Here is a 24,676-nt window from a genome sequence, read left to right as displayed (position 1 = left end):
AATCCTGGTTTGGCACCAACCAACATCATCATTCAGTAGGGTTGCCAACCTCCAGGTAGTAGCTGGAAATCTCCAGCTATTACAAATGAATCTCCAGCCAATAGAGATCAGTTCCTTTGGAGAAAATGGCCGCTTTGGCAATTGGACTCTATGGCATTGAAGTCCCTCCCCTCCCCAAATCCCACCTTCCTCAGGTCCCGCCTTCCTCAGGTTCCTCCTACCGGTTGCAGAGAGGGACCTGGCAACCCTATCATTCAGACTTTCCAGGTAAGCAGAGTTTTACCAAATTATGACATCTGAATGCAGACTAAGGCTTAACAGTGGGTAGAAATCCTATTCTGTTCAGTAAATTCAAATCCAGCTGCCTCGTGATTTAAGCTTGCTAGTAAAGAAAAAGAAAAAAGACATCCCTTTTGAGTAGAGGAAATTTGCCTGTCCACAGTGCCGATACAGAGTTCTGAAAGGAAACCTTAAATCAGCAGTGTCAAACATACGGCCCGGGGGCTGGACCCGGCCCCTTGAGGGCTCTCATCCGGCCCGTGAGCCAGCCGAAGCAGCCGCCACCCCAGTCCCAACCTGGCAAGGCAAGGCCCAGCCTTTATGTCATATCCAACCCTCGTGACAAAAGAGTTTGACACCCCTGCCTTAAATCCAAGCTATCTCAGCAGCTTGGGCAATTTAAGTGGCTTTAATAATGCTTTGAAATCCATTAACAAAATTGGCTGTACGCAGAACAAGGACAAACAATTGGGAGGTTTCCGAGGGAAGGCAGTGAGCCTTAAAACTCGAATGTCCATCCCACACTGAGTTTTCACCTTGGCCAATGAGTTGCAAACGGTGGTTCTTACCAGGGGTCCTGCCAGCACCAGTATCTTCTTCGCCTCCTCCCAGAAGTTGGAAGGAATCCATGGGCACCGTTTCCTGAAGCTGCTGGGCCCCGAATCCTCCTGATTGACGGCAAGAGCATTGGGGGGCGGCTTCTCCTGGACGGGGGTTCCAAGCTCCATCAAGCGAGAAGGGGCCCTGGACTTCTTTGCGCTCAGATTCTCAAGTTCATGTGCCTGACTCCAGAAGGCTGTAAAACGGACTTCAGCCAGCTCCGTACGATCCTCCCCTCCTGCTCTGATGCCCCTCGAGTGCTGGCAAAGGGCGAGGATTAAAGTCTACGGAGCTGAAGGAGGAGCCGCAGTTTTGGAGGGTCTAAGTTTATGGAGAGAGGCTGCGGGAGCCTGGCCTGGAAGACCTGAGATGTGTCCCAGCCAGCGGTCACGGGGCCAAGATAACTCGGAGGTATCAAAAACACACACAAGAGCTGAAACTCGATATACGAAACTCTATCCTCTTGAATACGACTGCGGGTCCATTCCACCTCTCTCCTCCTGAATAGGACGGCAGAAAGGCTTCAAGAGGGGAGTGGACATGTTCATGGAGGAGAGGGCTATCCATGGCTACTAGTCAAAATGGCTACTAGTCATGATGCATACCTATTCTCTCCAGGACCAGAGGAGCACGCCTATTATATTGGGTGCCGTGGAACACAGGCAGGATGGTGCTGCTGCAGTCGTCTGGTTTGTGGGCTTCCTAGAGATACCTGGTTGGCCACTGTGTGAACAGACTGCTGGACTTGTTGGGCCCCGGTCTGATCCAGCAGGGCTTTCCTTATGTTCTTATGTTCCTTTGTTCACCCAGTAACTCCGGGAGGCTACCAGATTTCACAAACACATTATTTTGATTACAGAATTGCCGTCTCTGTTGGTTCTCCCTGCTTGGGATGAAACTGCGGTCATCTTTTCTTAATGGCCAGTCAAATGAAATCGGAGAGAAACATCACTGTTACAACCCGCCCCTGCTTTTGCGTCAATGGCTTAAAAGAAACAAAAGAATTGAGAATGCTGGCAATAGAAGGCAGGCTTGTGCCAGCAACATGCAAAATAAAAAAGGGCATGTTCAGACATCGCTCATTTCAGGCAGCAGGGCTGGAAAAGACCTCTCTCTGCCCCACAGCCTTAGGGAGCGGCTGCAAGTCACAGCAGAGAGCACCAGGCAAGCTGGACGAGGGTTGCCAGGTCACATGCTTCCTTTAGGCAAAGGACCTTCTCCAGATGGATCATCAACATGCATCTCTAAGAATGTGTTTGGGAAAGTTGATTTTGCTCTCCTGCAATCTGTGTGAATGAGCCCTCCTCAAATGATCCTGGCGCACTGTGTTTCTAGACCCTATTTTCTGTCTCTGGCATAGGATCTCTAGCAGCTAGATTTTAGCCACAACATAAGGGGAGAGAAAATGAAAAACACCAACAGCTAGGGTTGCCAGGTCCCTCTTTGCCACTGGCAGGAGTTTTTTTGGGTGGAGCCTGAGGAAGGCGGGATTTGGGGAGGGTAGGGACTTCAATGCCCTAGAGTCCAATTGCCAAAGCGGCCATTTTCTCCAGGTGAACTGATCTCTGTCGGCTGGAGATCAGTTGTAATAGCAGGAGATCTCCAGCTACTACCTGGAGGTTACAATAAGTGGAAACACCTGTGCCAGAATTAATGCAATTGAAGGAAATGGCGGCACAGAGGCTCAAAGGAGACGAACCACACTGGAATTTGACAAATAAATTATAATAGTATAAAGGCATTAACCTCATGCCAATAACCAAACAACATAAACATCATAGTCATCATAACAGCAAACACATAATAACATAACGAAGCCCATAGGGTGGCAGAAGAACAAAAAGCAAAAACCCCTAGGACGGGGGGCTCCTGCACGGGAGTATAAAATCCAAAAATAACGTTCCACAAGTCAGAGCAGGGTCCAAGGAGGAAATGAAATTGGAGAACGTGTGGCTAGTCGTTGGTGCACGTTTCAAAAGCTTTCTTCAGCTCCAAAAACAACGTAAATGCAACGAATGCTTTTAGATTCAATTGGGAATAAGCACGTTGTCCATTGACCATCAGCTGTGAAATTAACAAAAATTATGTACATGTCACAGTAACACTAATTAATTACTACGGAATAAAAATCGGACTTATAGTATAGAAACAATGTTAACATGCTTACCTAGAATAAATGTGTCTATTTTGAATTCAAGCGCGCATGTAATTTCATGAGAGCGGTAAGGGTTTTTTTTATGAGAACACAGGCTTTAAAGAATAGTAAGCCAATCAGCACTAAGGAGGATAGCAAAAGAGGCGGAAAACAATGCTGCCAGAAAACAAGACTCTTAAAGAGAACGATATCCTAATAACAAACTGTAAAACTTCATATAAAGCAGGAGAGATCAAACTCGTTGAGCCCATTAGGTGTAAGGGTTTGGAACGCATGGATTAGGCGGGATTCCTGTTGGAGTAGAATCTTCTTAGCATCTTGGATATGGAAAGGTTTCGTTTTAAACTGCCAGAGAACAAAAAAAAAATGTCAGTATCAGAATGGTGTAGATTGATGTAGTGTTGCACGAGGGGCGCTTCTAAATTCTTCGCGCCAACGCGCAAGCAAGTTACTAACAGCAAGCGTTCGTCCCTGAGGAAAGCTTTGATATAAGCCGAAACAGATGGTTACCGGACACCTGTCGAAGAAAGAACCTGCAACACTCCTCTTGGACAAAGTGATGAGCTACACATGCTATGATGCACAGTGTACTTTTTGAATAATTATACCTGTATTATTTTTGTACTAATTTTTGTAATGGGCAAGGTTGCCTCTCTATAGAATTAATTTTCCTATGCAACAGTGGATATGATAAATTAATACCACTTGTATTTTTCGCATAAGTTGCTGTCTTTTGTTTGCCAAATATACATAAGGCGGCACGGACAGATGACCGCGTAAACGGACATGGCCGTGCCACAGTTGCTGAACTGTTGAAGAGAGTAGGAAAATTTGGACGTGGTGGAATGCACATCTTTGATTGGAAGGCTGAAGGGACACATGGAGCAATGGCCACATTTATGATGGCCTTTAACACGAGGGGGGTCTTGAGATGGTAGAATGTCAGTTTTTATGAGAACATCCCTGATGGAAAGAGTCTTCCTCATGCCCAAGACTGGTAAATTCTGACAGCCCGGGATATCGTGTAGCAAGTGCCAGTGTCGCGCCAAAATCTTTTTGATGTAATAAGACAAATGTGAAAACTGAAAAGAAGCTGCCACTCGGTCAGAAGTTTGTTTAGAAGAGGGAGAATCTCTGTTAAGTAATGCAGATCGTGTCTTGGAGTGAGTCCTATCAAAGGAACGTTGTATGATCGGGAGAGGATACCCTCTTCCGTGGAAGTTAGACGCTAGAGTAGCTGCTGAGGAAAGAAAATCCTGTTCTCTGGAAGAATTCTTCTTGATACGGAGAAATTGGCTAAATGGCAAATTGGATCGTAAATGTAATAGGTGGTGGGAAGAAAAGTGAACCCAGAATCAGTGGGTTTAGTGTAAGGTTTGACAGCCAACTTGTTATTGGAAAGGCGAAAAATGGTAACATCCAGAAAGGCAATCTCGTCCTTGTGGGTAGAACCTGTGAACAATAAAGAATTGTGCAAAGAGTTAAGCCATGTAGAAAACTCCTGAAACTGAGTGGAATGTATGAGTATGGTACTGATGTCATCAATATAACATCTGTACCAAAAGACCTGAGACGAAAATAATTTGGAAGAAAATCAGTTCTCCAGGTGAACTGATCTCTGTCGGCTGGAGATCAGTTGTAATAGCAGGAGATCTCCAGATCTTGTCTTTTTATGTATTGTTTGTTATTAATGTAGTCACTGTAAATTTCTTGCACCCAATATATATAATTGCATTGAATATTTGTGCTGTTGCTTTGCTTTTCTCACTACCTGCAGGTTGGCAACCCTCAGCCGAATGGATGGGCCATCTCCCTGCGGAGGCTTCATGTGTTCATATCCACATGTTGCCTGTAACGGTGGTGGAGGTTGCTACTATCAAACACTCCTCCAACTGTGCATTGGAGCCCAGAGCTGAGATGGTTTAATGGTAAGGATACTGGACTATGACTGGAAACACCCAGGTTCAAATACTCAGTCTTGAGGCTCACTAGGTGACCTTGGATCGATTGCTCTCGTTCCCTCAGCCTAGCCTACCTCATAGGGTTGTTGTGAGGATCAAGCAGAGGAGGGAAGAACCACATGTGCTGCCCCGAGTAACTTGCAGGAAAGATGAGACTCAAACTTGGGAACCGCAGCAGGTCACAGAAATTGGCCTCATCTGCATTGATTTCCTTTTCACCTCCATGTGTTAATGAATGGCCAAGTTAAGGTGATGAATGGAATCCAAAGGTGGCTCTTCCTGGCAGTCTGAGTACCTTTCCTCATCTTGGTCCATAACTGGTGTCAAAGCACAAATGTGTTGATTCCCCCCCCCCCGGTTTGCTGTACTCTCCAGCTTGCCAGCGTGGTGTAGCTAGGGTTGCCAACCTCCAGGTACTAGCTGGAGATCTCATGCTATTTCCACTGATCTCCAGCCAACTGAGTTCACCTGGAGAAAATGGCCACTTTGGCAATTGGACTCTATGGCATTGATGTCCCTCCCCTCCCCAAACCCTGCTCTCCTCAGGCTCTGCCCCAAAAACCTCCCACCGGTGATGAAGAGAGACCTGGCAACCCTAGGTGTAGTGGACAAGAGCAGCAGAATCTGGAGAACCAGGTTCGATTCCCCACTCCTCCACATGAAGCCCACTGTGTGACCTTGGGCCAGTCACAGTTCTCTCAGAACTCTCTCAGACCCACCCACCTCACAAGGTGCCTATTATGGGTAGGGCTGCCAACCTCCATGTGGTGGCTGGCAATCTCATGCTATTACAACTGTCTCCAGGCAATAGAAATCAGTTCCCTGGAGAAAATAGCCACTTTGACAATTGGACTCTATGGCATTGAAGTCCCTCCCTTCTCCAAACCCCACCCTCATCAGACTCCACCCCCCAAAATTTCCAGGTATTTCGGAACCCAGAGCTGGCAACCCTAGTTATTGGGGGGGGAAGGGAAGGCGATTGTAAGCCGTTTGAAACTCCTTAAATGTAGAGAAAAGCAGGATATAAAAACCAACTCTTCTTTTACAGCCTGAGCGCAATGGTTTCTTGGGCCATTTATGCAGGGTCAGTTTTGATGCTCACGCAAAGCTCTTTTTAAAAATGCGACCTTTAAAAAGGACCGATGCAAAAGGAGAAATTCCACCCCCCCACACTCACCTGCTCCTTCGTTCCCATAGCCATTAGCAATGTCCGTTTGCATAACTAATGTGCGGCTTTGATTTTGCATGCTTCCTTGAGGGGATTCTTTGCGGAGCAAATACAAAAGGTCGCCTTAAAGGGGCTCTTAAGAAATGCGAAGCAGGTATACGCAGGCTTCGCAGTCACTTCCTGAATGACGGTTCAGCATGAAAAACTCAAAAAAATATGTGGGGCAATTCAGCCTGGAACGCTCTGCTAATTACCAAGCATAAATGGCCATGGTATATTCAAACATTATGCAATGTCTCCACAGACCATTTACCTTCTCAGTCTCCCACTGAATAATTGAATTTGCGCTAGCTTTTCTCATTGCAATTTTCCACCTGTTAACTTGCAATTGCTGGCACAATAGGTTTTCTAAGATTGATGAAGTAATAAGAGAAATGGGACTGTTCCGGAAGCCCATCTTCTGTTGAACAGTTTGGAATCCATTGTCTTTATGATTGACGACATGGTGCACTATCTGTTTTGATAGTCTTTGGAACATTGTAAATTGGCTCAGTACAATTAACTTGGGCTACGTTGCACACGGAACTGTGATCTGCAATGCATGCAGGTTGAATGGTATTTGAATTGTATGTAATACACTTGCATTGATAAACAATATCTGGTAACACGTGGTGATTTTTTATATAACCATCTGGAGGTTGGCAACCCTAGGTTCTCTCCTTGTGGAAATAAATTGGAGGATGGACTGGGGAAAATTACTGTACGAGTGGTGGATCAGACCAAAGTTCATCTGTTTCAGCCAGATGCCTCAGGGGCCTCAGACTCTAATGCAGGTCTTCACACCCATTTCCATTTCAAGAAACAAACGGCATCAAAATCCCGAGCAAGAAATCGAGCAAAGAGGCAACTTAAAACATACAATTTAACATGACTGGTAATTCAGGCCTTGACAAGTTTTCTTGGGATCAAGGAGCCAGCGAGAGTCACCAGTTGTGGGTTGGGAAATTCCTAGGTACAGAAAAGGGTGAGAATGCTTTGCAGAAAACTGGGCTTGGACAGAGAGCTGCATTTCAGCCAGGGAGAAATGGGCAAGCAGGTGTCCCTTCGGCTCCTGAATGGGGACTTTTCAAAACTTTCCTCTGAACCATCCCAGTAGGGTTGCCAACCTCCAGGTACTAGCTGGTGATCTCCTGCTATTACAGCTGATCTCCAGCCGATCGAGATCAGTTCACCTGGAGAAAGTGGCTACCTCAGCAATTGGACTCTATGGCGCTGAAGTCCCTCCCCTCCCCAAACCTCACCCTCCTTGGGCTCCGCCCCAAAAACCTCCCACCAGTGGTGAAAAGGGACCTGGCAGCCCTACCTCCCAGCCTCCAGCCTCCTGGGGTGGAGTAAACATGGAACAGACTTGTAAGATGTGTGAAACAGCCCTGTTAGGGTTGCCAACCTCCAGGTGGTGGCTGGAGATCTCCCACTACTACAACTGATCTCCAGGCGATAGAAATCCGTTCGCCGGGAGAAAATGGCCCCATTGGCAATTGGACTCTATGGCATTGAAGTCCCTCCCCTCTCCAAACCCCACCCTCCTCAGACTCCACCCCCCAAATCTCCAGGTATATCCCAACCCGGATTTGGCAACCCTAAGCCCTGAGTCAAATGCAAGCCCATCCAGAGCAAGGGCAAACTGGTTGGGCCTCAGCCCCTCCGTCAGGCGGGACATTGAGAGCAGCAAACGCAATCCGCATGTGGTATGCAAGCTCACCTCAAAGGTCAGGGTTGCTAGAGTAGGGTTTCCCCCACCCCTGGGTGCCATCAGCAGTTCCAAGCCAGTTGCAAATATTTGCACATGGGATAATGCAGCAGATTCAGAACAGATTTTCCCCTCCCCCAACACACTTCCTCCCTCCAAAGCAAGTTTTGCAATTCTCATAATTTGTAGCTGGATTACTTAACCCCATCCTAATTTCTCTTCGTTGTTAAAAACAACAACCCCTATTTGAAATCTTAAAGGCAACGTATCACAACCAAGTTTTTATGAACGCAGTTGCTATGGCTCAGGCTTGGTTGCAGTACACACTTACCACACAACAACCCTGTGAGGTCAGTTCCATGACATTTGGCCATAATCGATATTGATAATCTTGGAGAGAGAGAGAGAGAGATTCCCCCCTCCCGTTTTCATAATGCTGGCATTTCAGATCAGAAGGAGGTTCAGGCCTGCTACTGGAGGGAGGTTTTTTGCACGTAGCCTGAAGAGGGCGGGGTTTGGGGAGGGGAGGGACTTCAATGCCATAGAGTCCAATTGCCAAAGCATCCATTACAACTGATCTCTATCGGCTGGAGATCAGTTGTAATAGCAGGAGATCTCCAGCTAGTACCTGGAGGTTGGTAACCCTAGGATGTGGGGTTTCCAACCTCCAGGTGATGGCTGGAGCTCTCTTGCTATTACAACTGCTCTTCAGCTGATAGAGATCAGTTCCCCTGGAGTAAATGGCCTCTTTGGCAATTGGATTCTATTGCACTGAAGTCCCTCCCCTCTCCAAACCCCACCCACCCCAGGCTCTACCCCAAAATCTCTGGGTATTTCCCAACCTGGAGCTGGCAACCCTAGATGACAGCCACCACGATTAGCTAGATCTGTGGAGGGTAGGGCTATCTACAGCTTATCCATTTGTTTATTTAAGATATTTATACCCTGCTTTTGTCACTACTGGGGACCCAAAGCAGCTTACATTTTATCCATTTTATCCTTACACAGAACCTCCACATTCAGCAGTATACCTCTAAGTATCAGCTGCTTGGGATAGCCGTTTATGCTTGGGTACTTTCACTCACGTTCGCCCCCGGTCTGTGATACATAAGCCTTTCTTATGTCCTTAACATTCCCACAGGTTTCTTTATTACTTAATGTTATGAGACAGTTATGCTATTACTTATTATTATTATTACTTAATGTTATGAGACAGTTGCATATCACTTCCTAATACAGGAGTTGCAACAAACAGTGTTTGGGATCCAGGAACTTTATGGACTATTAATCCACTATTAATTAATGGACTTTATGGACTATTAACTTCATGGGCTATTAATCCATTAACTTTATGGACTATTATGGATTAATAGGGTTTGACAAATCCCCGGTGCCAGGTTGCAATGATTCCTTTAAATTTTATTGTGGCTCCGAGTATTTTCAACACTGATTTTATTGTAGCATCTCTCAGCAGTTCCTAGTGGAAATCTAAAGGGTTGGCTCCAACCAGCTTTTCTGCTGGTGAAAAGGGGAAGAGGGAGTTCTCTTTGACCACCAAAAAGGCTATGTTTGGGATCATCGGACCTGCATTGGCAAAAGCCACGTGGAACGGGGTGGGTGGGGAAAGGGGCTGTAATAAGGAGGCGAATTGGCCAAGACTGACTGGGAAAGCTGGTTCAATCTATCCTGCAACGTACTTATAATTTCACATCAGAATGTTTTGTTGTAGGACATAAAAATAATGTGCATGAAGTTCTTGTAATCACTTGCTCATAAGTAACCATTCAGTGTGTGTGCCAGAGGGGCGTGTGTGCGAATTCATCTCTTAATCAGTTGTTTTCTATACTGGCTCCAGTCTTCAGTTACATGGATCTTTTTACATAGGGTTGCCAGGGAGGTTTCTGGGGCAGTGCCTGAGGAGGGTGGGGTTTGGGGAGGGGAGGAACTTCAATGCCATAGAGTCCAATTGCCAAAGCGGCCATTTTCTCCAGGTAAATTGATCTCTATCTGCTGGAGATCAGTTGTAATAGCAGGAGATCTCCAGCTACTACCTGGAGGCTGAGGAGAAGAAAAAGGCACCTCTATACTAATACCAAATAGGTTAGGAAAACAGTACAGGGGCAACAGTCATGTACAAAAGGTGCAATTTATATAAGCTACTGAAGTGAAAACATGTGCAATATTGTACTCAACAAGGTAACCACACAACAAACTATCAATATGTACAATATATACAGCAAGGAGCCGCAATAATTTTCAGGAGTAACAGTAGCAATCCAGTTTCTGTGTACAAAATTTCATAAGAAGCCACAATCTTCCATAGGATACGGCCATTTCAGATTCACAATAATATGGAATCCTTCAGTCCTTCCTATTAGTTAAAATGTACATTCAATTATACTATTAAAGATTAAAGCTATTCACAATAACAAAAATACAAGATTATAAACTTACAAATATTGCTTCCAAAAAGTGTGCTGTCATACACAAACTTGATACCATCCCACGTAGGGTAAGCATAAATCAGGTTACAAAAAGATGTCAGCAAAGTACATCACATAATGCAGCATACAAGGTTGAAAAGTCAATCAAACGAAATAATGAAAACCCAGGTGTGTGTCATTGCTCCCAGTGCTAACCAGCACGCTGGAGCCTGGAGGTTGGCAACCCTATTTTTATAGCAGTAATGGAATTATAAGAAAGCAAGCAGAAGTTAAACTAGGGTTTGTGGCTTTTTGTTGCGGGGATTGTAAGATGCTGCAATCCTCCAGGAAGACGCTGATCAGCTTTTAATAACTTTATTAAGGAGAAAGGAATATAGGAACACAAGGCCCTGCGGAGTCCTTAGTGAGAGTTCCTCTACCCAGTTTATCCAGAGACATGAGTAAAACCTGGACCGCAACAACTCTAGATTCTAGTATCCTGGAACTAATATAAACCATAAAACGGAACACTTAAAATTACACTGATGACAACCATGGATACCCTATAGGGCTGCTAGCTCTGGGTTAGCAAATCCCTGGAGATTTGGGGGTGGAGCCTTGGAAGGACAAAGCTTGGAGAGGGGTGGGACCTCAGTGGGGTATAATGTCATAGGGTCCATCGTCCAAACTGGCACTTTTTTCCAGGTGAACTGATTGCTGTCACCTGGAGATCAGTTGTAAGAGCGGGCGATCTCCAGCCACCACCTGGAGGTTGGGAACCCTAGCTGTTGTCAACCCTCGCTGTTAGCCTCACTGCAGCCTCACCTGTCTAAGGTGTAAGGAGGCTGAGCTCACACAAATCCCTGCTGGAAAATGGCAGCTCAGAAGGGGCACTTGCTTCTCTGTCTGCCTCGATGTCCCTCCTCTGTAAAATGCCAGCACTTCCATTCATGCGCAGCCTCTTTGGTGGCTCCCACATTGGGTAATGATAAGCCTGTCTTATTGTATCAATATTCAATCACAATAAAACAGTCGGAAGTTGAAGATTCAAAGCAGTTTGTTTTTATTGGCCAATATACAAAAAGCCTGGTGAAAATTGCCTGAAGCGCAGGACAATTCACACCCACATCAAAGGGTTGCAAGCATGAATATAGACTTCGATAACGGGTGGTTACAGAGGCGTCATACACACGTAAGACCCAACTGCCCAGTACTTGGGACCTCTAAATTAGAATAGCCTATAACAGCATTGAAGGCGTTGCAGAGAAAGTTATGATCTCATGTCCATGAATGAGCAAGAAGAGTTTTCAGTGTCAGGTGCTGCTATGTTTCGATCCTAAGCTACTGAAGTTCTTATCTTGGATCCTGGCATTTGCCAAGGCAAAGGGAGTGTTCCTAGCTGGCCTGATGAAGGAATGGGGGGGCCAGCTTATGAGAGCATACTAAGATCTTCTATGTGTGTGTGTAAAGTGCCGTCAAGTCGCAGCTGACTTATGGCGACCCCTTTTTGGGGTTTTCATGGCAAGAGACTAACAGAGGTGGTTTGCCAGTGCCTTCCTCTGCACAGCAACCCTGGTCTTTCTTGGTGGTCTCCCATCCAAATACTAACCAGGGCTGACCCTGCTTAGCTTCTGAGATCTGATGAGATCAGGCTAGCCTGGGCCATCCAGGTCAGGGCAAGATCTTCTATAGCTTCTCTAATTATCTTCTAACAAGCAAAGCTGGGCCTCTTATACTCAAGGCCTTTAACATACGTGTGCTTGGTGTGACTTTATAACGGATGCCAACTCTTATATGCTGAGTCTGGCATATTCACGAGTGCAGATTATACTTTATTGATTACAAAGCATATATTTCAAATCAAAAAAATACATTTCTAATACATTTCCCATAGAATATAACGATTTCAGGCATAACAGTAGCAACCCACCTGAAGCTACCAGAAAGGCTCCTGTGCATCTGTCCTTCCGCAGAATGTGCAAAACAGAATTGTTCCGGAAGGTATTCTTTTAAAAGGAGTAGTCATCTCCAGACTACAGAGATCAGTTCCCCTGGAGAAAACGGCTGCTTTGGAGGGTGGACTCTGTGGCACTGTACCCCAAGGAGGTCCCTGTCCTCCCCAGACTCCACCCCCAAACCTACAGGAATGTCCCATTCTGGATCTTGCAATATTTAATACTAAATATTGTTAGCGGTAGTATTGGGGTTGCCAGGTTCTCCTTTGCCACCGGGGGAGGTTTTTGGGTCGGGGCCTGAGGAGGGTGGGGTTTGGGGGAGGGGAAGGACTTCGGTGCCGTAGAGTCCAATTGCCAAGAAGCCATTTTCTCCAGGGGAACGAGGGTTGCCAGGTCCCTTTTCGCCACCGGCAGGAGGTTATTGTGGTTAAGGACGTTATTGTGGTTAAGGACATAAGAAAGGCCATGCTGGATCAGAGCGAGGCCCATCTGGACCAGCAGTCCGATCACACAGCGGCCAATAGGGTTTCCAGGTCCTTCTTTGCCACCAGTTTTTGGGGCAGGGCCTGAGGCGGGCGTGGTTTGGGGAGGGGAGGGTCTTCAATGCCATAGAGTCCAACTGCCAAAGCAGCCATTTTATCCAGGGGAACTGATCTCTATTGGCTGGAGATCAGTTGTAATAGCAGGAGATCTCCAGCTAGTACCTGGAGGTTCCTCAAAAGCTGGCACAGATAAATTCATAAATGAAGGTTGCACAAGTGGTTGTTTAATACAACGTGTGTCTTTTGCAACCTTGATTTATTAATTTAGCTGTGTCCGCTTTGGAGTAACTGAGTGCACAGAGGTGTTGCTTTTGTATTAGTACCTGGAGGTTGGCAACCCCAGGTAGTATGGCTATTACTGGCTATTATCGGTTTTCAGTACAACTGAAAACACTATTATTGATCCTAATGATAACTAACGGCAGTTTTGGCCATGCTATTGGCTGTTATTAAAACAATAACTGATGTGTTTATTCACAGTGGGTAGCCGTGTTAGTCTGTCTGCAGTAGCAGAAAAGAGCAAGAGTCCAGTAGCACGTTAAAGACTAACCAGAATATTTTCTGGCAGGGTAGGAGCTTTCGGGAGCCACAGCTCCCGAAAGCTCCTACCCTGCCAGAAAATATTTTTGTTAGTCTTTAAGGTGCTACTGGACTCTTGCTCTTTTCCGAAGAAGTGAGCTGTGGCTCCCGAAAGCTCCTACCCTGCCAGAAAATATTTTTGTTAGGCTTTAAGGTGCTGCTGGACTCTTGCTCTTTTCTGAAGAAGTGAGCTGTGGCTCCCGAAAGCTCCTACCCTGCCAGAAAATATTTTTGTTCGTCTTTAAGGTGCTGCTGGACTCTTGCTCTTTTCTGAAGAAGTGAGCTGTGGCTCCCGAAAGCTCCTACCCTGCCAGAAAATATTTTTGTTAGTCTTTAATGTGCTGCTGGACTCTTGCTCTTTTCCGAAGAAGTGAGCTGTGGCTCCCGAAAGCTCACACCCTGCCAGAAAATATTGTTGTTAGTCTTTAAGGCGCTGCTGGACTCTTGCCCTTTTCTGAAGAAGTGAGCTGTGGCTCCCGAAAGCTCACACCCTGCCAGAAAATATTTGTGTTAGTCTTTAAGGCGCTGCTGGACTCTTGCCCTTTTCTGAAGAAGTGAGCTGTGGCTCCCGAAAGCTCACACCCTGCCAGAAAATATTTGTGTTAGTCTTTAAGGTGCTACTGGACTCTTGCCCTTTTCTGAAGAAGTGAGCTGTGGCTCCCGAAAGCTCACACCCTGCCAGAAAATATTTGTGTTAGTCTTTAAGGCGCTGCTGGACTCTTGCCCTTTTCCGAAGAAGTGAGCTGTGGCTCCCGAAAGCTCACACCCTGCCAGAAAATATTGTTGTTAGTCTTTAAGGTGCTACTGGACTCTTGCTCTTTTCTGAAGAAGTGAGCTGTGGCTCCCGAAAGCTCCTACCCTGCCAGAAAATATTTTTGTTCGTCTTTAAGGTGCTGCTGGACTCTTGCTCTTTTCTGAAGAAGTGAGCTGTAGCTCCCGAAAGCTCCTACCCTGCCAGAAAATATTTTTGTTAGTCTTTAATGTGCTGCTGGACTCTTGCTCTTTTCCGAAGAAGTGAGCTGTGGCTCCCGAAAGCTCACACCCTGCCAGAAAATATTGTTGTTAGTCTTTAAGGTGCTACTGGACTCTTGCTCTTTTCTGAAGAAGTGAGCTGTGGCTCCCGAAAGCTCCTACCCTGCCAGAAAATATTTGTGTTAGTCTTTAAGGTGCTGCTGGACTCTTGCTCTTTTCTGAAGAAGTGAGCTGTGGCTCCCGAAAGCTTACACCCTGCCAGAAAATATTTTTGTTAGTCTTTAAGGTGCTACTGGACTCTTGCCCTTTTCTGAAGAAGTGAGCTGTGGCTCCCGAAAGCTCACACCCTGCCAGAAAATATTTGTGTTCGTCTTTAAGGTGCTACTGGACTCTTGCTCTTTTCTGAAGAAGTGAGCTGTGGCTCCCGAAAGCTCACACCCTGCCAGAAAATATTTTTGTTAGTCTTTAAGGTGCTACTGGACGCTTGCTCTTTTCCACTGATGTGAGTAAGATTGGTGCTGCTGGGGTAGGGGAGAGGTGCCTGGCCCCGCCCACTCCTCCTGCGTCAGGGCCCGCTCCGCCCAATGGGGCAGGGGATCCCCCTGGTGGGCGTGGCCTTGGCCTCCTGCCCCGCACGTGGCGGCTCCTGGCGGGGCTGCCCGGACCTGGCGGCGGTTGGGCGGGAGTTGCTGGGAGGGACCGGTGGGGCCTCGTGGGAACCCCCCGGGGAGGATGGAGGCGCCGGGGGACCAGGAGCCCCGCATCGTGGCCGGCCGCCCCTCCTGCTGGGGCCGCGGCGGTCGGAGGCTCCGCCAGCTCGTCCCCGTCGGAGCCTGGACCGAGGCCCGGGAGCTCGTCAAGATCGGCGCCCCCGTGGTGAGGAGGGAGGGGCTGGGAGAAGAAGAAGAAGACTGGGGGGAGAAAGAAGATTTGGGGGGGGGCGAAGATGGGGAAAAAAGAAAGAAGGTACGTCGAGAAAGGACGTGAGACAGCAGGGTAGACTTCCCCTGACTATGGAAGATCCACTGATTTAGCAATTTGCAATAATCTCTTTTCCTTTCTATAAAATTTATTGAAAGGGAATAGCTTGCTGCTGGGCAGAATATCTCTGTGTGTCTGTGTGCTAAGGAATTGGGGCAAGAGTCATGGAGGGTTATAGTAAACCGTAACAAGAGCTGGGTGAAGCTGCTCCTGTACTGCTGCCTCTCTGTATTATAATCACAGATACCCTGAATGTTGATGGGTTGTCATATCTTGAATTTGGATAAATATCCCTTCCTCAGTACCATCGGGGCTCAGAGATTTTTACTCGGTAGAGTGCTCTGGGTAGCAGCTGCTCCGAATAAATAACTGTTTTCTTGCAAATTAGGTCTTGGGTCTCCTTCTCCTCCACGAACCATTTTACCGCATCAGAAGCGAAGATTGCAGAGAGGGAAGGGAAATTGGATGCAGGGAGGAAAAAATGAAAAGAAGGCAAAAGGGGGGAAGGAAGGCAGAACAATAGGGAAGGGGTGGGGGAAGGAGGAGAAATGCCTCCACCCATCTGAAGGAGTGAGCTGGGACTTTGGAAAGCTCCTCTTGAAGTCAATGTTAGTCTTTTATGTACAGAGAAAGAGGGGCAGGAGTGCAAGAAGGGCAAGTGGAAGGCAGGAAGGGAGTCTGTCAAAAATGACAGGAGGAATGGAGGGGCTCCTTTTCTCCACGACATATTTGGGGGCAACGTTTTCCTATCTCCCCCCCCCAAAGGTGATCTGCCTCCCCCAGTAGGGCTCCACAGTCCCACAATTGGACAACTGAGAAAATATGGATCTCTTCCCCTCCCCATACCAGTTGGTTTGAGGATGAGAGATTCAACCACCATGCACTGGGGGACACCTCTCAAAAAACCCCCCCCCAGCTCATGTCATTTTTGTTCTCCTTTCTCTCCAAGTATATGAGTGAAATGGAACCTCCAGGTTCCAAAGCAGTCTGTCTGTGAATACTAGTGGGGGAGGCCTGCTGCCCACATTCTCTGCTTGTCCCAGAGGCATCAGGTTGGCTGTTCTATCAAACAGGATGCCGGGCTAGTCTGGTCTAGCAGTCAGATTGCGATGTGGGAGAGGATGCGGCAACTCTTCCGCAGGGTTTTCAGTAGGGAGTGGGGTAGACTTGGTCTCTCGCCATTTTGCAGCCCTGGCACAGTCTAAGGGAGCAGGTCTGTTTGGAAGTAAGTCCCATTTTATTCAGCGAGACTTACTCCCAGGAAAGCGTTCGTACAGTTGTAGCCTAAATGTTTGCAATTCTTAGTAGGTTTATGGGGTGTGCCACAAAGAGTATTCTGCATTTTTAAGAAGAAGCAGAGTTGGTTTTTATATGCCAACTTTCTCTACCACTTAAGGAAGAATCAAACTGGCTTACAATCACCTTCCCCTCCTCTCCCCACAACCGACACTCTGGGAGGTAGGTGGGGCTGAGAGAGCTGTGACCAGCCCGAGGTCACCCAGCTGGCTTCGTGTGTAGGAGTGGGGAAACAAATCCAATTCACCAGATTAGCATCAAACCCGGTTCTCTAGATTAGAGTCCACCTCTCCAAACCACCGCTCTTAATTACTACACCGGCTCTGTTTTGTTGTACAGAGAATGGTGTGGCTGGCTTTTCTTGGACAGCGAAAGTTTTTCAAGCTTGGAAAAAGAACCGTAACAGGCCTCGTTCCTCTTCCTCCAGAATGAATCTGCAAGGAAATGTGCAAGTTCACATTTTTCATGTTGTTATAAACTTGAGTTGACTGCTTCTAATGGCTTAGGGGTGGATCTCTCCCTGCCCAGTGCCATTTGCAACCCCAGCATCTCCAGGGTTCTCTGGTTGCTAAGAGGAGGGGGTGGCCCAAAGTCTGCGTTTATTTGGGTCCAAAGACTAGATTCGGTGTGCCTTTACAGCCCATGGGGACATTTTTCTTCAGATAGCAGAGGAGAGGCTGCGGCTCAGCAGTGGCGCCTCTGCTTGGCGTGCAGAAGGTCCCAAGTTCAATCCTCGGTGTTATGTATGCATGGGTGTGTGTGATTGAATCAAGGGAATAACGATCCTTGTACTTGCATTGGGGGAAACCCTGGGCAGCTTGGTGTTCCCCAAGGCTCCTGAACTGTATGTTCCCATTGGCTACTGGGGTTTCCCCCCCCCAATCACGGACGGGGGGGAAGTGGCCGCAGGCGGCCAGGGGCGCATATAAGCAGGGGTCCGGTCACTGCAAGTTAGTTCTGTTCTCTTTCACCTAATAAAGCGGTTGCTGTTGGAACTCCGTCTCTGACCACGTGTGTTCCCCCATGCGGACTTAACACTCAGCATCTCCAGATGAAAGGATCAGGTCATAGGCGATGAGCAATACCTCCACCTGAGACCCTGGAGAGCTGCTGCCTATCTAAGTAGACAATACTGACCTTGATGGACTGATTCAGTATACTGCAGCTTCCTCTGTGTCCCCTTGCCTGAGTTCTTGGGGGCAAGCCCTGCCTGTCCATTTTACATGTACATTCCCTCTTGAAAGAATCAAAATATTGTCCCATTGGAACCTAATGAATATCCTCTGGTCCCTATGAGGAAGGCTCACTTTTTTATTTCCAGATGTTTGCTAAATCATTAAAATGTCAGCCTTTATTATTCTACCTCTCTCAGTTGTAATGTTCCAAATTTGCATTTGGTGATTATTAGATTTCCTGCCTCTCTTGCATGCCAAAGAGTTTTGCAAGTTCATATCGGAAAATCTAGGACTTACGATCCAGTAGCGGTCTATCGGGTGGCTCGCAAAGGGAGCGGAGGTTTTGCAGAGAGCTCCGCTCTGATACGGCCGTTCGGGCTAATTAAGGCTTTTGAAGAAATTCAGTTGCAAAGGAGCAAAAAGGGAGTTTGGGTAGCTCTGATGAGCCCAGATGCCGGACAACTCTGACCCAATAAATTCTATTATTTCATAAGACTTTGTGAACAGAGCAAAGGCAGAGATCTATCAGATTTAAAAACCAGAGGGGGAGAAGCCTGTGACTAAACTTTTCAAAGGTCATTTGGAGGACCCAAAAAATCTGACATAAATGAAAAACATTGGATGAGGTTTGCTGTTGCATTTTCTAGAAGGTGGGGCCTGCAAGAAAATGCGGGGGGGGGGGGATTTTGAAGTCTTCCCCACCTCCACCCCAACATGCTGTCTAGGGTTGTCTCAGGTCTGTCCAGGACTTCAGTTTACTGATTGTCAACTGCTCTTAACATTTATGTTGTGGAGAACATCCTTAGTACTCAACAGGAGAGCCAGCGTGGTGTAGTGATTAAGAGCGGTGGGTTGGAGTGGGGTGGAGTCTGATCTGGAGAACTGGGTTGGATTCCCCACTCCTCCACATGAGCGGTGGAGGCTAATCTGGTGAACTGGATTTGTTTCCCCATTCCTCCACATGAAGCCAGCTGGGTGGCCTTAGGCTAGTCACAGCTCTCTCAGCCCCACCTACCTCACAGGGTGTTTGTGGTGGGGAGGGGAAGAGAAGGTGATTGTAAGCCGGTCTGATTCTTCCTTAAGTGGTAGAGAAAGTTGGCATATAAAAGCCAACTCTCCTTCTTCAGGCTGATTTTAACCCCCCCTTTGCAATGTCCTGTTTTCCCGTATACCTTGGGAGTCCCTTCAATATGGAGAAACCCCTGCTTTGTGGGCGTTGACCCCGTTTGTGCTGCTATAAGGATCCTAATAGGGGGTCAGCCTCTCTGTGGTATGAGGATTGCCCTCCCCACAGCCAAAACATGTTCTTGGATTTTGATCCAGCCACATCCAACAGTACTGGACAAACGGCATTTCTGCAGCCCACCCCAGCGGAGCTTAGCTGCGCTTCAGGACCTTTTTGTTTCAGAAATTCAGGACTGCCCAAAACCTCTGTGAATGTTTCTATTTTTGCAGAGGTTCGGAACGGAAAACCCCCCAAAGTTGTGACTCTCTTGAAATCTGGAGTCTGGTCTCATGTGCCACCCAGCAGACAGCTCCGCATCTGCCATCATACGTGCAAAAACATGCCCTTGAGCCCTAAAAAGCTCTTTTTGTTAATTGTTCCACCCCAAGCATCCGACCCAGGGGTCAGATGTTTGCCACGCAGATTACACCGCTTGAAACTTTCCAGGGCAGTTCTTTGGATCCAGAGGTCTTGCAGTCTTCTGTCTGTTATCTGTTAACATTTTTTCCTGTCCTGCCCTTCCAAGGAGCTCAGAGCAGCGTACACGGGTCTCGCTTCTTCCCATGTTATCCTCACAACAACCTTGTGAGGTAGGTTAGTCTAAGAGAGAGAGAGAGAAAGAGGCTGGCGCCAGATCACCCAGTGAGCTTCATTGATAAGGGTCCAACTACACCCGATATTGGGGGAGGAGCTGTGGCTCAGTGGTAGAGCATCTGCTTGGCATTCAGAGGGTCCCAGGTTCAATCCCCGGCATCTCCAGTTAAAGGGACTAGGCAGGTAGGTGATGTGCAAGACCTCTGCCTGAGACCCTGGAGAGCCATGGAAAGGGGCCATGGCTCAGTGGTAGAGCATCTGCTTGGCATGCAGAAGGTCCCAGGTTGAATCCCCGGCATCTCCAGTTAAAGGCACTAGGCAAGTAGGTGGTGTGAAAGACCTCTGCCTGAGACCCTGGAGAGCTGCTGCCGGTCTGAGTAGACAATACTGACTTTGATGGACCTAGGGTCTGGTTCAGTATAAGGCAGCTTCATGTGTTCATGTGTCCTCATATAACCCCCGCCCAGTCTACCTGAGGTCTTGTCCACCAGACATGCCTTGGGACCAGGGCCGGCCCAGAGCTCCAGATACGGAGGGGTGCCAACCAGCCTGGTTGCTGCATCTCCTGTCCGCAGCATCGGGGTTTGCCACACCAAGTGGTCACCCTGGGAGGCACCCCAGCAGCCTGTTCTTCCTTCCTGCCTCCCCACGATACAGCAGGGAGCTCCTTCCCCCAGTGCGGTGGGAAAGCATTTCCCCATGGTGAAGCAGAGGGGTGAGGAGGGTGAGACTGACTGCTTACCTTGTCGGGGAAACGTACATGCCTACTGTAGGGGATTCCAGTATTCTTCCCAGCGTGGCGTAGTGGTTAAGAGCGGCGGACTCTAATCTGGAGAACCCACTCCTCACAAAGCCTGCTACGTGACCTTGGGCCAGTCACAGTTCTCTCGGAACTCTCTCAGCCCACACGGAGTCAGGTAATGGGAAAACACCTCCGGACATCTCTTGCTTGGAAAACCCTGGGGGTCACCGTAAGTCAGCTGTGACTTGACGGCACTTTCTACCACCACACTGCAGTGGTCCATTGTCAGGAGTTGGAGCAGAGGCCATAACTCAGTGACAGAGCGCAAGTCTGAGCTTTCACACAAACACATGAAGCTGCCTTATACTGAATCAGACCCCTGGTCCATCAAAGTCAGTATTGTCTACTCAGACCGGCAGCGGCTCTCCAGGGTCTCAGGCAGAGGTCTTTCACATCACCTACTTGTCTACTCCCTTTAACTGGAGATGCCGGGGATTGAACCTGGGACCTTCTGCATGCCAAGCAGATGTGTGTTTTTTTTTTAAAGAATTATTATTATTTCCCATAAAATCGTATATAAGCTTTTCAACAAATATTCAAAAATAACTACATAAACATTTGTATCAAGATATAGTTGTTGAAAATACGTCATTATTAAAAGATTAAATAAGTGAAAACTCCCCCTTCATCCTCCTCCATCTTTCTATTTACTTGTTTGGTCTTTTGCATTTAGAATTCTAATCCTAATGTTATTTTATATTATGTCTAACAATAGCTTTCTTTTTGCATACTAATTTCTTCATTTCAACCAAAGGAAATAAAAGGAAAAACATAATATATCATTTACAAACCTTGGTTATTAAATAGTATGTGTAATAATAAAAAGAAATTAAAATAAACTATTCGGTATAAAGATAGGATTTGAGTATTGCAATTTTTTACCTATACCTTATTGATCAGTGGATTAGAACAAAGAATAACCTTGCAGTTTCCCCATGTAAGTTTCAGTCTCACAGTAAGCCCTCCATGCCTCCCATTTGCCCCTAAACTGAGCATGGTCTGCATGCCAAGCAGATGTTCTACCTCTCACCTGGGTCCCCAGCGTCTCACATTAAAATTTTTGCGCCCTGCCGGAGACCTTGGAAATTTCTCTCTCAAAGCAAATAATAGCTAGGTGTAGATAGCCTTTTGGACCAAGCTGGGAAGGGGCCAGTTTCACATGATGCCGTGTTCCTTCGCATGGGTTTTTTTTCCTGCTTGTGCCTTCAGGATTGTCCATTAAGAATGGGGCAGCTGTTTTCTTGGGGCCTTGGCTCCCAGAAGCTGCATTTCTTAAAGCAGTGAGTCTGTCGGAAGCAAATCCTTGCTTCTTCTCACGTGGGTGTGCCACCTCTTCTGTACGTTTTCCCCTCCCCTGTGGTGGGTACATCATATATGCCTTTGGAGTGTGGCTCATACATTCTCTGCCTGTTGGCACCTCTTCAGTTATCTTGGATTCCTTCCTGGAGCAGAAAAGTCCCATTGGAAGGTGCTTTTTTTTTTTTTTGGGTTCAAGGAGCTGACAGCCAAATTAAACCGTGCAGGGAAATGAAAAACACTCTCGGGAAGTACTTGCTGGACCTTGGACTGTAGGGCGGGGGTGACATATCTCAACTGGCCCCCTTACATAAAAATCTTTTTTGTACAAGGAAAATGACCTCGCCCTGGCAGGAAACGCTGGTGTGAGATTGGACATGGAGTTCGGCTTTTGGAGAACGTGCTTTTTGTTTCCTGAAAGCAAGTTTCGAGACGTGGTGGTGAACAATATGCTTGAAAGTGTGAGCGAGGATGTCAGAGGGGTGGGTGGGTACGGTTTTCAAGGGAGGATGGCTCAGTGCCTGGCGTAGCCCTTTCCTCACCTCCAGGTTGTGCAAGATCAGACTAGTTGATGCTAAAAGCAATTAGAAATGGCAGGAATGTGCAAAATTAGAGAAACTGGGCAGATCCACACAATTGTGTGCATGTGGCAAGATTCAGTTTCCTGGGGCGCAGAACTTGGATTAGCTTGGTACAAAACTGTAATTGGTTTAATGGCATGTATGTACAATTCCGGTTATAGTTTTACTCTCCCTGAGGTATTGGCTTTCCACATGCAGGGAGTTAACTTTTTTAAAAAAAACACACAATTTTGCATTCAAACATGCTACATATACCCCACCCATGCAGCTTGAAGTGCTACAGTTCTTGTGGCTTCCCAGCCACAAGAAGAAGAGTTGATTTTTATATGCCGATTTTCTCTACCTTTTAAGGAGAATCAAACTGGCTTACTATCTCCTTCCCTTTCCCTCCCCACAACAGACACCCTGTGAGGTAGGTGGGGCTGAGAGAGATCTAAAAGAACTGGGACTAGCCCAACGTCATCCAGCAGGCTTCATGTGGAGGAGTGGGGAATCGAACCCAGTTCTCCAGATTAGAATCCACTCGCCCTGAGTAGGTGAATCTCTTAGCCAGGGTGGAATCTGAAAAGCTGCTCAGAGATTTCTCTCCCTGTGGTCCTCAGGCACATGGATCGCCACGTTCCTCCGACTCCAGACCGCTCTCTTCTTGTGGCGCATGCGCCCTGTGAAAGTTCATGTGTTTGTGTGGCCCTTTCTGAGCTGGTCTGAGCAATCCCGGGGCTTGCCTCCTCCTGGGACTGGGTGATAACTCCTCCCCTTGCTTCTCCTTTGCAGTTCGTGGCACAGCTCTTGGGGTTCCTGATCAACGTGGTGAGCTCCATCTTCTGCGGCCACCTGGGGAAAGCCGAGTTGGACTCTGTGACTCTCGCTGTCTCAGTATGTATAGGGTTACCGCCTTTAAAAATGTTATGATTTGAATTGGAGAATGTAATCCCTGCCCGCTCCCGTTGTGTCAGGGCGGCTGGCCGTCTTTAAAAATATTCAACATACTGGGGCTTCGGATGATTATTTTGGATCAAGGTGTATAATTCTAATTCAGCTCTTGCCTCCTCCCTCCCTGGGCTGTCTGCTGCCACGGCTCTCCAAAATCCTCCAAAGCCCTAGTGAAGCCTAAACTCATCTTGGCCCTGTGTGGGATTTTTTGCATTCAACACCCCTGCTGTGAAGAATAGGTATGCATCATGTCTAGTATTCCTTTTGACTAGTAGCCATGGATAAGCCCTCTCCTCCATGAACATGTCCACTCCCCTCTTAAAGCCTTCCAAGTTGGCAGCCATCACCACATCCTGGGGCAGGGAGTTCCACATTTTAAACGCTCCTCATAGGGCAGTTGCTCTAGCTCCCTGATCCTTTTGGTTGCTCTTTTCCGCACCTTCTCAAACTCTGCAATATCCTGTTTTAGGTGGTGACCAGAACTGTACACAGTATTCCAAGTATTCTCGCCATAGTTTTGTACAAGGGCAGTATGATAACAGCAGTTTTATTCTCTATTCCTCGTCTAATTATGGCCAGCATGGAATATGCCTTTTTCACAGCAGCTGCACACTGGGTTGACATCTTCATTGAGCGATCCACTACCACCCCAAGATCCCTTTTATGGTCTGTCGCTGCCAGCACAGATCCCAGTGAACCCCAAGCCTGTGTGGGATTTTTTGGTGTGCATTTTTACTTCCTTGACCTTATTGGTTATCCCACTGCTCAAGCTTTTGGTCTTCTTATACGCATGAGCATTTCTAGTGACCAGATTGGCCTTCCTGGAGAAGATGGCTTGTAAACATTCTGCAACCTACCCTTTGCAGTTGGAATGTTTGTGAGCATTCTGTGTTGTCGTGTTATCTGATGATGGAGAGGGATGGACCACAGAGAGACGATGATCAGAATTTTGGCATTAAACACGTGACTCGAACAACCCGCTGCTATCAAGAAATGTGTGTCGCCAAATATTTGGCTGAATTCAGTCACTGCTAGAAGATGCTTAAGCTAAGGGCTTTGGTGGATTTTCAGGGATGGCATTTCCAAGCCTACAGAGAGACCGCTGAGTATGTCTTGGCATAAGGACGTAAGAAAAGCCCTGCTGGATCAGACTAAGGCCCATCAAGTCCAGCTGTCTGTTCACACAGTGGCCAAGCAGGTGCCTCTAGGAAGCCCACAAACAAGATTACTATGGTGTATATGTGAAGTTGGGATTTTGTTGCCCCAATATGCATCACTTTACACTTGCTCACATTGAATTGCATTTGCCATTTTAATGGCCACACCTCCAGTTTGGAGAGATCCTTTTGGAGCTCTTCACAGTCCGTTTTTGTTTTAACCACCTGAAATAATTTGGTATAATCTGCAAA

General features: G+C 47.2%; 2 protein-coding genes across 2 annotated transcripts in view; one reads left to right on the top strand and one right to left on the bottom strand.

Annotated features, from left to right (window-relative positions):
• LOC130491514 (multidrug and toxin extrusion protein 1-like) overlaps positions 1-1,007 on the bottom strand; it is a 34,556-nt gene extending 33,549 nt beyond the window's left edge. The window contains exon 1 of the mRNA XM_056865265.1: positions 849-1,007. Within this exon, the coding sequence (XP_056721243.1) occupies positions 849-1,007 (159 nt within the window). The remainder of the gene's footprint in view (positions 1-848) is intronic.
• Positions 1,008-15,116: 14,109 nt separating this feature from the next.
• Positions 15,117-24,676, top strand: part of SLC47A1 (solute carrier family 47 member 1) — a 39,425-nt gene continuing 29,865 nt past the window's right edge. Inside the window, exons 1-2 of the mRNA XM_056865023.1 lie at positions 15,117-15,260; positions 23,109-23,210. Of these exons, the coding sequence (XP_056721001.1) occupies positions 15,117-15,260; positions 23,109-23,210 (246 nt within the window). The remainder of the gene's footprint in view (positions 15,261-23,108; positions 23,211-24,676) is intronic.

This window comes from Euleptes europaea, chromosome 19 (genome assembly GCF_029931775.1).
Source record: "Euleptes europaea isolate rEulEur1 chromosome 19, rEulEur1.hap1, whole genome shotgun sequence".
Lineage (NCBI taxonomy): Eukaryota > Metazoa > Chordata > Lepidosauria > Squamata > Sphaerodactylidae > Euleptes > Euleptes europaea.
Note: the sequence above shows the minus strand (reverse complement) of the source record. Positions and strands in the feature narration are given on the sequence as shown.